Here is a 19,848-nt window from a genome sequence, read left to right on the forward strand (position 1 = left end):
TCCATCGTTGAAGATGCATAGATCATTATTTGAGAGAAAATCTTCTAGGACCTTTCCCTTATTATTTGTATCAGTACTCCCCCATAGAGGGTTATGGCTGTTCAGGTCGCCTATGATTATGCAAGGCTTCGGGTGTTAAGTGGAACAGGGTTATGGAGGACGCCCTGCCTCACCAGGATAGAAGTGCCTCCTGTAGCTTTTACACCGGGAGGAGAAAAGGAGTGGTAGGAAATGTACCGACAGATGTCAAATTTATCAGTCCTTTTTAGGTAGGTTTCTTGGAGACAAAACCTTGGAGGCTGTGCCTCAGAAAATATGGAATTTACAAGGGTCTTACAGTCAAAAACACCGTGTAACTTATAGGGTTACGACACGATTGAGAACCATGGCCGAACTTTTATAATTTATAAGACCGGAGTGAATTGGGTACATACACCTCCACTCCGATGATCAAACATCCTGCTTTGATTAATGATGGAATAGTAGAACGAGCAAACGTCAAGAGATACGTATTAGTTTTAACGGTGACACCTTCTCTCTTAACGGTGAAGGGTTTTACTGCTGTAACAGCTTGTTCTTTTAGCTCTGTAGCAATATCGTCTTCAGTCATATCAGAAAGACATCGAGCTCTGTCGTGAACGATGCCACGACAGAAATTTAAAGTTCTGTGCCTACAATATTTGGCAAAATTCACAAGGAGTGATAAACGGTTTAAATCACCAAAATATATTGACGTTGAATGTGACGCCATGAATACTTTATTTACAAAACTGAACAGAAACAGTAGCACGTCACATTGTCGAGCACAAAGTACAAAACCTATTCAGTCGAACAAGGGACCACATTGTGCAGAATCGCAAGCCTGATATTGAGAAGTATGAACATAGGTTTGAAGCTTACTACAATAGGGGGTTGATGGGCTATATCAAATGTTCAAGATTAGACTCATAGTGACGAAAAACATTATTGACGAAAGCCTGTTCGTGCCCCCTCCGAGATGCTGACACCAGAGATACAGGGGTGTTACACTCCAGAAAATATGACATGAACAGCTGCATTTATCTACTAATTTAAAGTCAGACTGGTTCGGCCCTTGACAAGAAATTGGAGGTATACATTATTCACCAGATTGGCCCATGAACCACCGCCTTCTGGCATAGGACATATATATAACATAATTTGAAATACAAACATTCATTGTCAAAAGAATGAACAATAATTGCATAAGCATTTTGTGGGACACCCGAGTAGAACTGAAGCCAACAATTGGTTATACCTACTTGGGTTGTCAGTCAAGACGTGATGAGGTAATTTTACGACGATGTCGTATTGGCCACAGTCAGTTTACTCATGACTATCTGCTGAAAACAGATGGGGATGGACCCCCCATGTGTGTCTCTTGCGATGAGGTTTTCTTCATCAAGCATATTCTGCTTGACTGTGTGGGCTTATTGTCTGCAAGGGACTCACATTATGATGCAACAAGTCGGAAAGATCTGTTCTCCCGCGTGAGCGCTCATCTGATAGTGAACTAGCTGAGGGAAGTTAGAATTTAAATGACAATGTAATGAATATATGTTATTGAAATAAAACTCATTTTGACATTGCACTTACAATGTTTATCAATGCAGACTTGTTCCCATCACTATATGGCTGGAAAACTGCCGATGTGACGTAAAGCCCAACTCAACTCAACTTTTGTCCATGGACAGGGCTTGGCGTGACCAGCCGATTGATTGAATCGAGCCAATTCTACAACCCGTCAAGCTGAAGTCAGGGGCAAAGTGGTGTCTGGGCAAAAGAAACACGGTTCAAGGCTCGTATTGCCCTCAACCACAAGACTCCCATCCTCCACCGACACAGGGTCGCAACCCACGGCAAACACGTTGCCCAAATCGGTCTTATGATCAGCAATGAGGTGATGTGGACCTATATGTCCCCGGGTCCACACGGGCCATTGGTGTGCTCTTCAAGGGTGCCTGCACTCATCAGGGACAAACATTGTATCCTATACAATTCCCCATTTGAATTCCTCATTTTCACAGTTTAAGACAACTTGATTTTGCATGTGTTTGTGACAGGTGTTTAAACGAGCTCCAAATGTCACTAAGTCCGCTGATACATAGACAACATCTACTATCTAAGTCGTTATTTTCCACACAAGATAAGGGTTTTTCTGGCATATTTTACATCAATTCATAAATATGATGAAAGCTGAAGGGTATATATCTTTGTATCGACATGAAGACCGTGTTCGATTCCCCACGTGGGTAAAATATGTAAAGCCCATTTTTATGCAGTCCCTCCTTCCTTTGCTAGTACTTTAAGCTTTCTGTTTCACAGATATTCTACTTTGTTTCCAGGTGATGCTAAGTATGATTGACATTATTTGTTATCAGGATGCCCAATCGGATTTCATCAACACAGAGGATCCTGCTACTGGTTCTCAACCATTAAAAGTTCGTTTGCAGAGGCGGCAGTAAGTGTTATAGGACTATTATGTACATTCTTCTCACATTTAAAGGAACTGAGACAATGAAATACTGTATCCCACTGGGCTTCAAATTACCACGCCACCAAAAAACAACTAGTATCACAGAAATTGAATATTCTTGCCACCTGTGAGTGAGCGAGTTTAGAATTGTAAAAAACATATCCTTTCTGGACTTTACAAAATTCAGTCTTTCATACTTATTAATCCAGGTAGGGTCCATACAGGTAGCAAAGACACTGTACGTCCCCATGGTCCCCAGTATGGTGATCTACCTTCAGTTGTTCGCGATTACTGGCCCATAATTACATTGTATTGTCCAAAAATAGTTTTCTACTTTTAAAGTTACATGCCAGCTAGTTTTAACTCATTTTGTGATAATGTGGTGGTTTTACTGTCCTTCGTTGACAGGGTTTTATGTATTATCTGTATGTATTATAAGTTAAGAACTAGTTTTAGTCACGATATGGCTGAAATATTGCGGATGTGACTTTAAATTTTAACTCCCTCACTCACTCACTTTCATACTTATGCAATAAATAAAGTATCAAACCACCATAGTAATTGGTTTGGTAAAATGTAAGTTGAAAGATTTTGGCCTCTTGTAAGGTCCGGGTCAGAACTGCAACCCAGGCACGCCATCAGAGGCGACTAACGGTCGGTTGGTCCAGTGCGTGGACTTGGTTAACTCGTGTCATTGTGTTCCAGTTAAGAATATTGACACCAATGAGGTTAAGCACTGGATTGTCTGACTGGATTCAGACACATAAAATATCTTATTTGATATATACTTCCATTTAGTATTGTCGTTTTATATATTTTGAAAAAGAATATACTCAAAACAATTAAACCTAAATATTATTTTCCATGCACATTGTCACATATGGTTTCAGAGGCGCAAACAGGTTATAGAGCTGAAAAACAAAGAATGACACATTCATAGAAAATACTTGAATATTTGTCTTGAACTTGAATTAGTTGATGCACTGTGTAACTTAACCGAAGCAATAAATAGTATTTTTGCCTTTGGGTAATTAATGTAAAATCCCATTAAAATTTCATATGAATTTGTGAACAAGAAGGATAGCGCCCAACGAAACTGCGTGGCCAGCTTTCTACAAAAGCTGTTAGCATAAGAAGTTTCAAATACGTAAGAAATATATAACGATGACATAGCTGCCATAAAGGACGACTTGATGACGTGAACCCAGAAGTGTCAGTATTTTGTAGTTCTGTGGCATCTTGTCAGTGACGGATGTGAACAAAACTGCCCGAGGAGTAAAAGGGGAGGTAAAATACTGTGTTCATGTCATGAACCTTTCACTCTGTCCAAAAATATTTCCTTTTATAGATAAGATAGAATATTTCATAAAAAAACATAAATTAAATAAAACTATTTCATGTTCTTGAGATATGGTTCACCTGAGATCTTGGCAATCTGGAATATTTACATATAATTTAACCATTAATTTTCTTTGCCTGATTTTTACAATGTAGAAAACCTCAAATCCTTTCACATGACTAAAATACTGTTCTCTGTTTGAATTGTTTGTTTTATTTTAGAACTGACATCTATAGTATCCACATTTATGGCAGTATCAATGTGAAAAGTATAATTTTGCACACCTTTTAATGTTAATACCTGCATAAATGTACAAACATGCTGACATTAACTCCTATGAACATGTCAATAATAAAAATATATAATCATAATAATTATCATCAACACACTACATACTATAGACAAGGACACAAAATTAGTGACATCATTCAGGGCAAACTACCAATCGTAACTACTCGCCTCTTTCCATGACCTACAAAAAGACTAGTATGCCATTATAGCCAAGAATCGTGGCAAAGCAATCAAATCGCGCGTATTAAAACGCATTTCGAAGCATGAAAATAGCGGCACCGTCAAACTTTGAAACTTCTCTAAACTATGCAAAGCACAATTTAAACATAAACTTTGAACTAAAGGATCAGCAACTCTCAACACTGAAACATCTTAACGAAGGGAATGAGTGTATAACTGTTTTGCCCACGGGATATGGGATATTCTAGGAGTACCATGTTTGGTAAATGAAAGTGATATTTCCTTGGAAATAGTTCTAAACAATTTTCATCTCCCTGACCTTTTGCTTTTAGACAAGGCCCAGTCGTGAACATGGCCACGAGAGGGGTACGAGTCGCCATCCAGGTTGCCAGAATGACATGAGTAGTTATGAATGCGCAAACTACAACACAAGCTTCACTCATACAGTTGTCAGCCAATCAACAAATAGTAACTGTTGTCTGTGCATGTGAGCGTTTTCTTCTACTTACTTGGTCAGCCAATCAAACGCCATAGAATCACTTGCAGTTTATACAATTGTCTTCAATAAAGAACACATTTCTCTAGTAAATATGTAAAACAGACGGGTTCTAACATTGTAAGCGTATTGTACAGGTACATACATCTGATCACTCTTACACAACATTTCAACATCAGCACAGGCTCAACAACAAAATCTGATCAAAGTACTGTGCCTGGATTTTTGAAACTCTCTTAGCGCCAAGATTGTCGTAAGTGCCATACATTAACATTAACGTACAACTATCTTAGTGCTAAGAGAGCTTCGGAAATCTAGGCCCCGAATAAATAACAAACTCTTATACACAGTATAACAACAACAAGTCAGTATTTTATAGTACAATATGCAAACAATTGAGCACTATGTGACTAGACATATTTGCACCAGCGGGGACGAAATATAGTTATATTGCAAAGAATAATGCATTCGGCAGAATATATAGACATAAAGTTAAAATATGTTCGACAGACCAATTTTTACTGGGGAAAAAATGAAAGCACAAGTGTTCCTTTATTTTTTCATATTTGGATTGTGGTAAACTTTTGTTTTGATTTTTCAAATTTTGTTTATTCATTTCAGTTCAGAAGGTGTACAGTTGATTACATTTATCATTGTTTTTCAGAGCATCAACAATGAAGCGCTCATAAAATCATGGACATATCAGGTGTATGATTTTATAATATATGTAATACATTGTTCAGAGGTTTCCAGTTGGAATGAAATTTAGGCAAAACATTGTTCTTACAAGCAATAATTCTTTCTACTTTGTACACATCTTTGACGATATTAGCAAGACAATCAATGGATAAGCCAGCAGGACAATGTGTGTTGCTAACAGACTAACTGAACTGTTGCAAAAGAGTGAGTGAGTGAGTTATTATTTAACGTTACATCGGCAATATTTCAGCCATATCGTGACGATGTTGCAAAAGAGAATGTCTTGATCAGAAATAGGAACATCACAATGTGTAGGATTAATAAAGTTTTCAACCTTTCTCCCACAATCCTGTACAAGATTGCACTTTATGAATACACGTTGGAGGCTTTCTGGCTCAAAAAGAGCACATATTTGTTTCAATTATCTTCATTTGCACCAACTCTTTTCGCGTATAAATGGCTCTGTTCATAAATCTATACTAAAAATCTAAAGCCTTACATGCTTTGTGCAGTTTCTGTATTTTTAAAACAAGATGTCCATGAAATGTCTGTATTTAGTTCATTCTGCCATATCTGACAAACTGTAGGTGGAGTATCATTTGCTATATGTTTGTCATAGAAAATTTGAGAAAGTAGGTCTTGAAGATTTGAGTTTAGTGAGAGGTTTTCAGTACCTACGGGATCAGATAAAAAAGTATTTTTTTCAAGATTTGGGAATATTTAAAATCATTTTATTGTACTCTAAAATTGTTCCTTTGGTGCAGTTAAGCTTTTTTTACATCATTGAAAGACAAAAAAAACCATGTTTGCCCCATATAAGATTTTCCTTAGGGGATGATGGTAACACAGAAAATAATATGTACTAAAGTTGATATTGCCGATGTTTTCAAGACTGTAATTTTCCCATGTAAGGTTAGTTTTCTCTTTTTCCAACTAGCAAGAATTTTATTAATTGTTTCTAGTCTTTTTCTAGTATTGATTACCTATAAATCCTCCAATATATACCAAGGATGTTAAAGTCACCTTCATGCCAGTCTAGGCTATTTTCTGCACATAATTTCACTGTGCTACCAATCATTGAACCTATCCAAATAGCTTTTGTTTTTTCAATGTTTATCTTAGGCCCTGACATTTAATAGAATTTGTGTAAACTTTCTAGAGCTGCTTTAAGGCCAAATATAATTGAGTATCATCAGCATATTGTTCCAATTTATATTCTTCCTTCAATTGAGTTTAATACCTTTGATATCTTTATTGTCTCTTATCATAGTACGCTTCAATTTGTGAAGCGTTAAATTCCACTGAATTCACAATTTCGTCCGTTTTCTTCTGGAGAGGAGTTAGTTCAGTATTAATATTGTCTAATTTGCTACCCATGTCGAGCGTTTGGTCCTGGAGAGATTTTTCATTGAAAGCTTTCAATTCTTCAAAGTCGCTAACCAACATGGCCGCTGCCTTTGATGCAGTTTTACTTCTTGTAACAATAAAGTTGTCTAAACTGTGTCCCTGTTCCTCTTTACCTTTATTTCCACGTGTGGTCTTCCTTGAGATTGTTTTTGTGTCCATTTAAGACAGATTCAGATGGATTTGGCAGAGGACCTCGCCCTGTCGACATGAGCGCCACCGGAAGTGCGGCAAAGCTGGATTTTTACAAAGTCCATTTCTGTCACAGATAAAAATATGAGCAACTATCACCTTTTTCGACCTGAACAATTTTAGTCTACTGTATTTATGTAATAAAGAGATGCACTGACGGTAGCTGTCACCTGGGAAGCAAATGTTTTCTGTTTGAATAATGGAGTGTACTTTTCAGGGCTACTGTCGATACTTGGAGAGCCACCTTGCCATAATATCAAACAAAGATGACGATTTGTTCATCAGGGGATATGCTACCCGTCTTGGTGAAGGTGAGACTTTAATATGACCTGTTGCTTTAATTACACCTTGCACTCCCATGCCTGCACCCTTACCTCATACTCCTCACGGCAGGTGCAGCCTGAGACAAACCGCTCCTAAGGGTCGTTTGATGAGACTCTCAGGGCTTGTGTTTTGCAATATTACAGCAATGTGTGGAATGATGTCACTGATTTCTCATTACACGACTGTGTGGTAATAAATAAATAGTAGTCAGAGAAGAAGACATCACTGATGACGTATTTTTATTATAATCGATTTCGATATTCTTCTGACTTCAGAGAATCGTATGCAGAAACATTGCAGTTCTTACCTTTACCAAACACAGCGGGTAATTCTCTTAACCTATACCTACTCTATTAGACAGTTGATACTAGTTTAAACTTTACATAACACAAGTTTATACAATCTATTACTTGATATCGATGTACTGAATTCCTTCAGCTGTCCCCTCTTTGCAGCTGTCAAGTACTGGCTTGGTGCTTCTGATCTGAACATAGAGGGGATATGGCTGTGGGAAGGACAACGCCGCATGAACTACACAAACTGGAGTCCAGGACAACCTGATAATGCGGGAGGTAACGAAAACTGTCTTGAGATAAGACTGAATTTCGGAAACTGGAATGATTATCAATGTCAAAAACCATTAAATTTTATTTGTGAAAAGGAACACATATCATACACCAACGGCTTGTATGCAATCCTGCAACAGAAGATGAAATAAAGTCTTCAGCATGTTGTCTTGTGTTTTTTTTTTTCTTGTCTTGTTCTGCTTATATTGAGGCACTTTTGTATCTAAAAGGTATTTGATGAGTGAGTGGGCATGGTTTTACACCGCTTATAGCATTATTCCGGTTATACCAAAGCAAGAGTGAGTGAGTGAGTGAGTACCCATGTCGGGAATAGAAGCCGGATGTTCGGAGAGACGATCGAATGCTTTACCCACTGGGCTACCCCGCCGCCCCCCATAGCATGAGACAACTGAAATAGGCCTCACACAATTTATCTGAACTCGGGACCTCTGCATCCGTTATTAACAAGAACTCCTTGGACCATAACCATACTGAGTTTGATAATTAGATTATTGTTAGAACGAACTTATAGTCTCTGAATTTCATTTGAAACCATAACCGATTTAACTGAAGACACTGTGTAATCCGCACGAGGTGCGAACTAAACTCATCTGTGAAAAGGGTTGTAGGTGCCTCTCGTATTTTTCTTATACATTGTAACATAATAACATAATCTGTCCCCAAAAGACAAACAACTACTTCTTCAATGCAATAATTTAATAGGTAATAACCTTGTTTTCACCTCTCATGCAGTCATTTTTTTTCAGGGTTCAACTAGGATATCAAAAAATGATGATGAGTTCTGAATAATTCCATATGAAGCCAATTGTAAATGCAAAAATCATTAGATGCTAGTCCAAGATATACGACATATAATAAAGACCCCTTGATATTCGCTACAGCAGTGTGTGGGTGAGTGAGTTTAGTTTTACGCCGTACTCAGCAATATTCCAGCTATATGGCGGCGGTCTGTAAATAATCGAGTCTGGACCACACAACCCAGTGATCAACAGCATGAGCATCGATCTGCACAGTTGGGAACCGATGACATGTGTCAACCAGGTCAGCGAGCCTGACGACCCGATCCCGTTAGTCGCCTCTTACAACAAGCATAGTCGCCTTTTGTGGCAAGCATGGGTTGCTGAAGACCTATTCTATCCCGGATCTTCACGGGTCAGACGCTACAGCAGACAAATAAGAACATCGTGAGACCTTGGTATTAACTCAGAAATCTTGTTCCACGTTGTTATGTGTTGATTCTCAAGTTGAAACAAAACAAACAACAAGGAAATGTGATGTAATTAACTGTTGTGTTATGAAATTAACTAAGTTTACTAATTTGTAGCCAATGACTACTAAGGTATTAGAGAAGAAGCAAATATAAAAAAACGAAAAAAATAACTAAAAAGAAAAAAAGACCCCAAAAAAATGGCAATACAAACTCAAATGGTACGAAGGAAGTGATTATAGCACTGAAAACAATGATGATAATATTCAATTCATTGCAGTTTCCAAAATAGGCAGAGTATCCGGGTAAAAATGATGTCCACGCTGCTATTCTTCATGTAGGTTGTAAGATGTAACACGGGATTAAGAGGAAGAGGGAGCTCCTCTTACATACCTATGAACATGTCTGCAGGAGATTCACCAACTGCCTGGGTCAGAATATACTGAAACATTCGGTAGGGTCGTACTTCCCTGTGCTAACGTCCATAACCGTTTAAATATAGCACAAGTCGAAATATAGCAAACCATGTCCCTCAACGACTATCCAAATATACAATTCATTACACTTGGAAGATAATTACACAAAGAATAACACTGCCCCAGTTTGTGTTATAAAGTCGATTCTCTTCCATGTGTATCTACGATTTATGGACGCATATTTGAAAAAGGATCGCTGTTCTCCAGAATATCTATGATTTTAGGTACTGAATCCGTGTTTCGCTAAACACTCGTCACTGATACACAATCAATAGCACTGCCACATATCAGTTTGTGTCCTGTTCCATACAAGCAACTAGCCTTCATACTAACATTTAAGTTCTAATGGCTTCAAGAATTAGAAAGAGTCGACTCATTCGAGGGGATTGTGATAACAAACAGATCATACACCTGCACAGGAAAGAGGGTTTTGAAAAATGGTTGTTTCGCTGTTATGGAAGAGATAATATATGATATATTTGGTACGAAAACATTAAAGGGAGAAAGTGTAATATTGTTCTAACCCAATTCTTTAGCATTAACTGCAAAGAGATGACCATGAGGACTTTTGAGACCTTTAGCAAATTAATATAACTCATTAACTGGAAAAAAGAAAACGTTCGCAGCCAAACATTTCATGTAAAACGACAAAGCATATTCATACGTTATATTTGAGGTTACACTTTCTCAGTAAAGACAGATTTTAGCACATAATCTGTACTTTACTAAGACAATGTAACATGTTCATTTAACCGCTTCTGAATGGCACTGTGTATTGGTGAGAACGATTCGTGATCGTTGCCTTTTATTGATGTGTGTTCGTGTATTCAGTGCTCAGGGTTAAAACAAAATATTATTTGTGAGTGAGGAATTGTATCATGGCATACATACGTGATGTGTACTTTAACGTGTTTGTTTGGATGTTTCAACCAACATATTCGCTCCTAAGTCAGTGGTGCTGTTAAAGGCTGTTGCTTCAGTTTCACTCGATACTGTGTCCGTGTCAAACGCATATCAATAGATTATCATTATACAACGATCCAACAACACATGTTGACACTGATTTTGTAGCAGACAGTGATGCACAACCGAACTCCACACGTTATCTGCTCACGAAATATACCCAGGACCATCTGTGGGATTTCTGAAACTGAAATTGTACAACTGCTATTTTATGAGTTAATGTGAAGTGAGTGTACATAGTGGTGCGGGTGTCATGTGTCATGAGTATATTTAGTGATGTGGTTATCATGTGTAAAGGGAGTGACGTGAATGTACAGGGTGTCGTGCCTATCGTGTGGAGAAAATGTGAGGAGTGATGTGAATGTCATGTGGTGAGAAAGTAAGGAGTGATGTGAATGTGGTGTTGTGAGAATGTAAGGAGTGATGTGAATGTGGTGTGTCGAGAAAGTAAGGAGTGATGTGAATGTCATGTTGTGAGAATGCAAGGAGGGATGTGAGTGTGGTGTTGAGAGAATGTAAGGGGAATGTGAATGTCATGTTGTAAGAATGCAAGGCGAGCTTTGCATGTGTTGTGGCGAGAATATGAGGAGGGATGTGAATGTGAGGTGCATGTAAGGCGGGATGTGAATGTATTGTGGTGAGAATGTACTGAACGATGTGAACGTCATGTGGTGAGAATGAAAGAGGGATGTGAATGTGGTGTGGCGAGAATCTATGAAAGAATGTGATGTGTTGAGAGAATGTAAGGAGGGATGTGAATGTGTGGCGAGAACGTAAGGGGTGTGTGAATGTCATGTGGTGAGAATGTAAGAGGGATGTGAATGTGGTGTTGAGAGAATGTAAGAGGGATGTGAATGTTTGGCGAGACCGTAAGGAGTGTGAGAATGTAGTGAGTGAGTTATTATTTAACGTCACATCGGCAACATTTCAGCCATATCGTGACGAGAACATTTGACAGTGAAATAAAATATACGCACATTATAAAACACCTGCCGACGAAGGACAGTAAAACAACTAGAGTATCATAGATATACATGTAAAACTAGTAACTAAATCTAAAACATTTGAACTATAGGGGACAACACAATATAAAAATGGGCTATAGATCGCCACCAACTGAAGGTAGATCACCATGCTAGGAGCCATGGGGACTTACATTACTTATGCTACCTGCATGGATCCTAGCTGGATTTACACCATCCCTTCAGCTGCTCGCGATTGTAGGAAAATTTAGCCAACAGTTAAAATAACAAAAATACTACGTTTAAAATGTGATAATTAATATTTTACTTTGAAAGTTTTGGGACTTACGTACCCTCTCAGGAGGACAATAATTTTACGCTACGTCAACCCCCTTTGAGGGTACAGCCACTAACAATCTCAGTGACTAATTTAAATTACCAAGAATAAAATATTTATCTATTTACAAATCAGTTAACAAATCTAATTCTTTTAAAAATTCAACTATTAAATGATTGTGAGAATGTAAGAGGGATGTGACTGTGGTGTTGAGAGAATTTATCGGGGGATGTGGATGTGTGGCGAGAACGTAAGGGGTGTGTGAATGTCATGTGGTGAGAATGTAAGAGGGATGCGACTGTGGTGTGGCGAGAATCTATGAAAGAATGTGAATGTCATGTGTTGAGAGAATGTAAAGAGGGATGTGAATGTGTGGCGAGAATGTAAAGGGTGTGTGAATGTCATGTGATGTGGTTGTGTCTATGCCTGCCTGTTGACCAGAAGAGCCAAAAACATCTGCTCAACAAACCTACAAGAAGAAATTGAACACCTAAGGAAAGTCTTTGGAGAACGCAACCACTACCCACCTGAAATAGTCAACAGAACCATCGAAGCAACGCTTTCACCTCCTGCCAAAAGATCTAAACCAGAATCAGCCCCCATCAAGATATCCATTCCCTACATAGGTAAACCATCACATCAAATCAGCCGACTCCTGAAACAATAGGCAGGCATAGACACAACCTTCTCAGCGTCCTCCAGCCTCAACAACCTCCTCCATGCCAACGGAAGAAAACAACCCGAAATGTGTTATTTATAAAATAAACTGTGATTGTGGACAAAGCTACATAGGTGAAACATCCCGACCCATCAACACCCAAGTCAAAGAACATCGCACCTCTGTTGCTAACTCCGACACCAAATCAGCTATCTCTGACCACATCAAAGCAAACCCGAATCATCAAATAGAGTGGTCCGACTTCACCATTCTCGCCAACAACCAAACGGACTTCACTAAACGCAAGCTCACCGAAGCCATTCACATCAAACGCCATAAGCCCACCATCAACCGTGACCAAGGATAACCTATCTGACTCTTATTCATATAAACAATATAAATCCCTACTGACTGTTGAATACCATCTGAACTCATCACTTCCATCTCGCTTGAAAAGGATTTTATCACGCTTCAGATGCAGTAACTTTAGAATAGCTGTCAACACTGGAAGACATCAAGCTACACCATATGAAGAAAGACTCTGTCCTCTCTGTTTATCCCCAAAAAAGTATTTTATTGAAAATGAATATAATGGACTTCTAATCTGTGAAGCTTATATTTTTGTCCGTACTACACTTATTGGTAAATATAGTATGACCAGAAATTATTGAGAATTTTAGGAATATGTTTAATTGGATTTCTAGTATAAACAACCTTGACCAGCTAGCAAGTGCTTGGTTTAATTCAAGAGAGACAACTCTGTTAATCTTTTTCATGATTTGTGAAGAGTTATCCCCCTTTGTTTACTTGCTAGCAGACGACATTTTCAGTGCTTCTCAGTATGGATGAGTTAGAGAAGAGGAAGTTGATTTTAGAGTATTATAACAAGGACATCAGATCAGCTAAAGTGATTTCAAGTAGAACAGGCATCCCTTTGTCTTCAATTTAAAACTTCAATCCTTTTGTTTAAAGTGCAACAAATAAGGCAATGTAATATATAATATATCTATATCATGCATATGTACTATTTTATACTATGGAATGTATGTAAATATGTATTATGCGCAGGAATATTTTGTAACCCTATATTGTCTGTATTTTGGGCCGAAGGCCTTATACTGAATAAATCTGTCTGTCTGTCTGTCTGTCTGACAAGTCCTTTCAGTATGCAACTGCTACCATTTAGAACTATCTGCCTTTCGACCTAGAAGTAGTACCAACTCTGCCAAAAGTTCCAACATCTCAGCCTCCTCACTCATGGTCAGCGTTTAAAACCTTCTGATGAGGACCACGAAGGATGTCCCATTCATGTACACAAGATTGAAGTGTAGGGCCCGGGGAACTTGAACACTTGGGCATTTTCGATCTCATCATAACGAAAGAAACAGTATGACCGGGCCTCCTAGGCCCGGATACCGGGCTAATGGGTGAACAAAATCACACATATCGTATAGCCGATAGTGATGCACAACCGAACTCCACACGTTATATGCTCAGAAAACAGGACCATCTGTGTGATTGTTGAAAGCTTAAATTGTACAACTGCATTTGTTATGAGTTAATGTGAGGTGAGTGTACTTAGTGGTGCGGTTGTCCTGGGTCATCAGTGTGGCGAGAGTGAGTGAGTTAATATTTATCGTCTCATCGGCAATATTTCAGCCATATCGTGACGAGAACAAGTATTTCCATAAATGTCAATACAATATAAAAACGGGACTAGGGACCATGGGGACTTACAGTGTGGCGAGAATGTAAGGAGTGATGTGCATGTAATGTAGCGAACATGTAAGGAGTGACGTGAATGTCATGTAGCGAGAATGTAACTGTGACGTGAATGTCATGTCCCGAGAATGGAAGGAGGAATGTGAATGCCATGTGACGAGAATGTCTCGAGGCGAGAATGTAAAGAGGATGCGAATGTCTCGAGGTGAGAATGTTAGGGTGATGTGAATGTCATGTGGCGAGAATATAAGGGGTGAAGTGAATGTCATGTCACTAGAATGGAAGGAGGAATGTGAATGCCATGTGACGAGAATTCTCGAGGCGAAAATGTAAAGAGGATGCGAATGTCTCGAGGTGAGAATGTAAGGGTGATGTGAATGTCATGTGGCGAGAATATAAGGGGTGAAGTGAATGTCATGTCACTAGAATGGAAGGAGGAATGTGAATGCCATGTGACGAGAATTCTCGAGGCGAAAATGTAAAGAGGATGCGAATGTCTCGAGGTGAGAATGTAAGGGTGATGTGAATGTCATGTGGCGAGAATATAAGGGGTGAAGTGAATGTCATGTCACTAGAATGGAAGGAGGAATGTGAATGCCATGTGACGAGAATTCTCGAGGCGAAAATGTAAAGAGGATGCGAATGTCTCGAGGTGAGAATGTACGGGTGATGTGAATGTCATGTGGCGAGAATGTAAGGGCTGAAGTGAATGTCAAATGGGAGAATGTAAGGAGTGAAGTGAATGCCAAATGGCGAGAATGTAAAGAGTGAAGTGAATCTCATCTGGCAAGAATGTAAGGAGTGAAGTGAATGTCATGTTGCGACAATATAAGGAGTGAAGTGAATGTCATGTGAAAAGAATAAGTGCAAGGAGTGTTTTATGAAGGCGGTGTAGTGTGAGTTTCTGTCATGGACATTCAGTGAGGGTGTGTTGATGTAATTGAAAGTTGGTGACGGTTGTCATCTGACGTGAACGTAAAGATTTGGTTTTCTTGTTATTTGACTGTTGGTGGTGATTTACTTGTCATATAATTGGTGTTTAGCTCTTTTAGAGTGAATAAATTCTGATTGATTGATTGATTGATAGTAGGACATGTGGTTTTCATGTGACGTGAACATATTTTCTGATGTGGATCTTTTGTGACGTGAGTGCAGTTGGTGACGTCGGAGTAGTTTTCTTTACACGTGGGTGTGGCAAGGTGAGGTGGGGTGAAATTGGGTTTAGAGTCGTGCTTGAGAATATTTCGCTCATATGACGACGTGCATGCGTGTGTATGTGTATGTGCGGCTGCTTGTACTAGCCAAGACTGAAGCTGGTTTTATAGTGCTAGCCCACTGAGATACCATGCCGCAGTGAAGCATGAATACCCCACTCAGACACAGTATACTGACTTCGAGACGACCAGTCCTTGCTGTAGGCATTAATGCCGAGCGCCAGGCAGGGACCAACAAGAACCATATTATAACGTCTTTTGGTATGACGCGGTCGGATGCTCTAACCACTACACCACGGAGGCGATTTAGTGTGGCAAGTGACTAACAGGGTCGAATGAAGTAACGTGATTGCTCATATGAATGTAGAGTGTGCGTGGACGTATGTCGAGATTGACAGGGTGTAGGGAAGATATCAACTGAGACATCAGTGGCAAACATGACAGCGAAGCAATTCTGTGGTTTTAAGTGCACCATAGTGCTTCAGTGTTTTCTTGGGAGAAACATGAACTGACCGTTGCATACCTTTTCCCGGTGCAACTGCTGAAACAGAAAACCTCTTAGCGACCACCGATAATTGAGAGAGATTCATAATTAATCCAGAGCCTTTAAAATTGTCTAGTTGATACAACTGACAATGCAGAGATTTCTTACGACTTCCGGAAAATATAATAACTTATATTACAAATCATATAACTGATTTGAATCAGATTTCAGTTTGTGATGAATAAGAAAATGTGGACATGTCCTCTTCATAATTAACATAACTATCTGAAAGTTTTGACATAATTTTGAATGCTGTTATTCTCATAAAAAAATCGTATAAACTAACAATTCATATGCCTGAACAAATGTAGCCGATATTGTCATTGGTATTAAAAAAATGAAATGGTATCAAGTAATAACAAGTATGATAAGATAAAATGAAAACTTATGAGCAGGTAATACAACAAACGCCAGTTCAATAATTATTATTTTGTTCTTCTTTTTCTTGCAACACCACTTAAAAAAGGGACAATGGGTACGTGCTCCTAAAATTATCAGTTGTTCTGAGTGAGTTATAATTGAATGTCACATGGGCTGTTGTTTAGCTGATAACTGATTAAAAAACCCTAAAACCAAGCAATATAAATACTAATTATATATGTCAGTAAGAGAGTTGAATTTATAGATTGCTTGATTTAGCCTGGTGTCACAGAATGTTAACTTTCCTGAGACCATCAACATTGTCTCGACCGCGTCACTTGGGTGATAAGAATCTACCCACTCATCCCTTTACTCACGGTATCACAGCGGTGATGCACTCACAGTGACAACGCCATTTGTTACACACCACGGGGTCTTTTGTCCAGCTAGAAATCTGATTACATGTGTTGCGATTACAGTCACCTTTCTGCAATGGATATTGCAAATATCATGTTAGCTTCGTGCACCTTTCCGCAACAGCTGACTTTGTCCCGGACCTACCACGTTCTGCAGCCAGGCATAACATCCGAGTCATCAGTCCCCCTTCACACACAGCGTTGTGTGCTGCTGAGTTGGAGTCAACTGCCATGCAAGTCGAGGTCCTGTCTGCCCTTCTTTGCCTCGTGGCCACCACGTATGCAGGTAACTTTTGTTATAATAAAAAAATAATTTAGTATATATCTTAACTACGTAAATTCTCATTGGCCATGACATCCAGGTTTAGTTTATGATAGCCACGGACAGACTATTGAATGTATAAACCTGTTTCCGTGCGTTGATCCCTGTGTCGGTGGAGGAAGAGATTTTTGGTGGTTGGCACAGAAGCCAGGAACAGTGTCCAACACACCACTTTGACCCTGACTTCACCTAGACTGGTGGTAACATGTGCTTGGTTCTATCAATCTAAGAGCTCTGTGCATAGGGAACATTTTTGCACACATTTTGGAGTCTTGGCCATTTTCTATTTTCAATTTATAAATTATTGATATAATAAATTGCCTAGAGTCCCATGCTAGAAGGCGGTGGCTCAAGGGCCAAACTGGTGACTTCTTGCCATCGGCAGAACCAGCCTGACATATAATTTGCTATACAAATGCTGATATTTGTGTCATATCAATCGGCTTTTCCACCATACTGTGAGCATGGTTCATTTAAATTTGTATACAGATATTTCACTTGGTTAAACAGAACCAACAAATTTCGATTATATTACATGTTTGCTCAGAGTCTTGTGTTAGAAGGCGGTGGCTCATGGACGAATCTGGCATCAGTAACATGAGGCTGGCCTTTTTCTCTGCTTGACTATTGTAGCTACCTGTGTCCTTCCTGCTGGAGTACAACATCCAAGTATTCCTGGCATCTGTATTGTAGTCAGCCTCCGCTGCAGTTCCGTTCTTGATGAGACTCCATGGTGGGTGGGGAGCAGGGTTCTTGTATATGCTTTATCATTTTGTCTAACCAACTACCCACTGGTTCAAGATCTAAAACTAAAAGAATTCAGATGCTGCAGCATCTCGTGATGAGTAATCCAACCACAATATTGATTCTTGATTTCTATATGTGTTATTTTAATTCATGGCTAGATTTATATACAATTGCTAACGTCAGAAGTGATGGTGTAAATCCAACTGGTGTACATGCAAGAAGCAAATATACTGTAGGTATAGTGAGCAACCTTCAGTTGCTGGCAACCTTTTGCCTGTTTATATGATTTTCAATGTTTTCTATATTTAAATGTTTTAGATTTACATAATAGTTTCACATTTGTATCTGGGATGTTCTAGTCATTTAACTGTCTTAGTTGAAATGTTTTTATAATTTACCTTTATTTATTATGAATCTATAATTTTTTTCTGGAAATATATGGCTGAAATACTGCCAATGTGATTTAAAATCGCAACCCACACTTACACACTCCATCTGAACATTTGTTGGAAGTGGATTAAACGTTGATAATAACTGTTTAATCCTGACAAAAGGCATCCCAATGACCGTTATAAACCCTCGTGTGACGGGTTTTTAACTACGATCATTGTAAACCCCGTGTCTGGTCATTATATCCAGATGGTGTGATGGAAGGAATATAGTTCACTAAGAACATTCATTGAAATGGAAAGTCAGATAGTTGTAAAGTTAGGTTTTGCGTCACATCGGCATTATCCCAGCTATTTAGTGACGAGATCAAGCCTGCATTCATAAACATTCTAAGTACAACGTCCAAATGAGTTTTTTAAAACATATATTCATTGCATTAGTATTTACAAACAGAATATGTAATTCAAAAACAAGTAATCCGCCATCACATTACATAGTTACAATTTATGATATAGATCAATTTCCCTTAAAGTTCACATGCAATGTAAAACACAACTTTGCAGATTCTGATACCTTTCGGTATGGACTTACCGAAACAAATCATCAAAAATGCAAATTCAACTTATAAAGTTGAAAAATAACGCGATGAAAAAAACCGCACGAAATCGTAGTTCAAACGATTCACTAACTTTCCCACAGCGCTTGGGGGAATTGAAGTGGTTTCAACAGCTGGGCTGCGCCCATAGCACATGCGCAGTGAAATAGGTTTGCGGAGCTTGGAAGCGGGTTGTCCGGTGAATATTCGGTGAAGGCTTTGGTGTGAGCTATTTTTCTACTGTTTTGTTGATATTTCACAGGCGCGAGCTTTTTATATGGTATTACAGTAGATGACCGATTTAACTGTTTAAATAATTTCATTTGTCTATTTCACCACACGTTCTTCTTACCGAGTCACTTTCTCAGTTCGATACTTAAAAGCAATCTCATTATTTAGCGTCGACAGAATTTCTAACTGTGATATAGATATGTCGTTGTCACAGACAAAACTCAATGTCTGTTTTATTGGCACCTATGTGTCTGCCTGCCCGTCTGCTAATGACAATATTCAATACACAATTTCAATCACTGACCACATGCAAGTTGACCTATCAGACTATACACCATAAACAAAACGCATTGATTTATGGCCCGAGTTCGGTCTCTGTCACATTATGTAATTACACAGACAGGCAGGTGTGATACTTGCACACATGACATGTTATGATGTCTGTTGATTGCAAAATGTTATACACAAAAAATGAGCATGTACTTAGAAAACCAAAAATTTATATATATACACACACAATGAGCCGTGAGGGCATACGCAAATGAACCAGCCGTTACACTTGAGTGCACACCCACCCGCTCTGCCTGGGTTCAGTATCCCGGCTGCTTCGTTTCTTGGGAAGTAAACCCAAGTACAAAATTTTGCACTTTTGACTTGCGATTGTACGCTTATAATTTTGTTTTTATGTTTTTTCATAA

The 19,848-nt window shown here is 38.8% G+C and overlaps 1 protein-coding gene and 1 long non-coding RNA gene across 3 annotated transcripts in view; both read left to right on the forward strand.

Annotated features, from left to right (window-relative positions):
• LOC124257850 (perlucin-like) overlaps window positions 1-8,152 on the forward strand; it is a 99,716-nt gene extending 91,564 nt beyond the window's left edge. Inside the window, exons 2-4 of one of the 2 annotated variants that reach the window (XM_046691994.1) lie at window positions 2,400-2,479; window positions 7,313-7,406; window positions 7,875-8,152. In XM_046691994.1, coding sequence (XP_046547950.1) covers window positions 2,400-2,479; window positions 7,313-7,406; window positions 7,875-8,137 — 437 coding nt within the window. In that variant the 3' untranslated portion in view covers window positions 8,138-8,152. The remainder of the gene's footprint in view (window positions 1-2,399; window positions 2,480-7,312; window positions 7,407-7,874) is intronic. The other variant, XM_046691995.1, reaches the window with a different exon arrangement.
• Window positions 8,153-16,797: 8,645 nt separating this feature from the next.
• The window catches only part of LOC124257853, a 106,333-nt gene continuing 103,282 nt past the window's right edge, over window positions 16,798-19,848 (forward strand). Inside the window, exon 1 of the long non-coding RNA XR_006893390.1 lies at window positions 16,798-16,915. This is a non-coding gene — a long non-coding RNA (uncharacterized LOC124257853). The remainder of the gene's footprint in view (window positions 16,916-19,848) is intronic.

The sequence above is a fragment of the Haliotis rubra genome, unplaced genomic scaffold (assembly GCF_003918875.1).
Source record: "Haliotis rubra isolate DU_JTF1 unplaced genomic scaffold, ASM391887v1 Scf677, whole genome shotgun sequence".
Lineage (NCBI taxonomy): Eukaryota > Metazoa > Mollusca > Gastropoda > Lepetellida > Haliotidae > Haliotis > Haliotis rubra.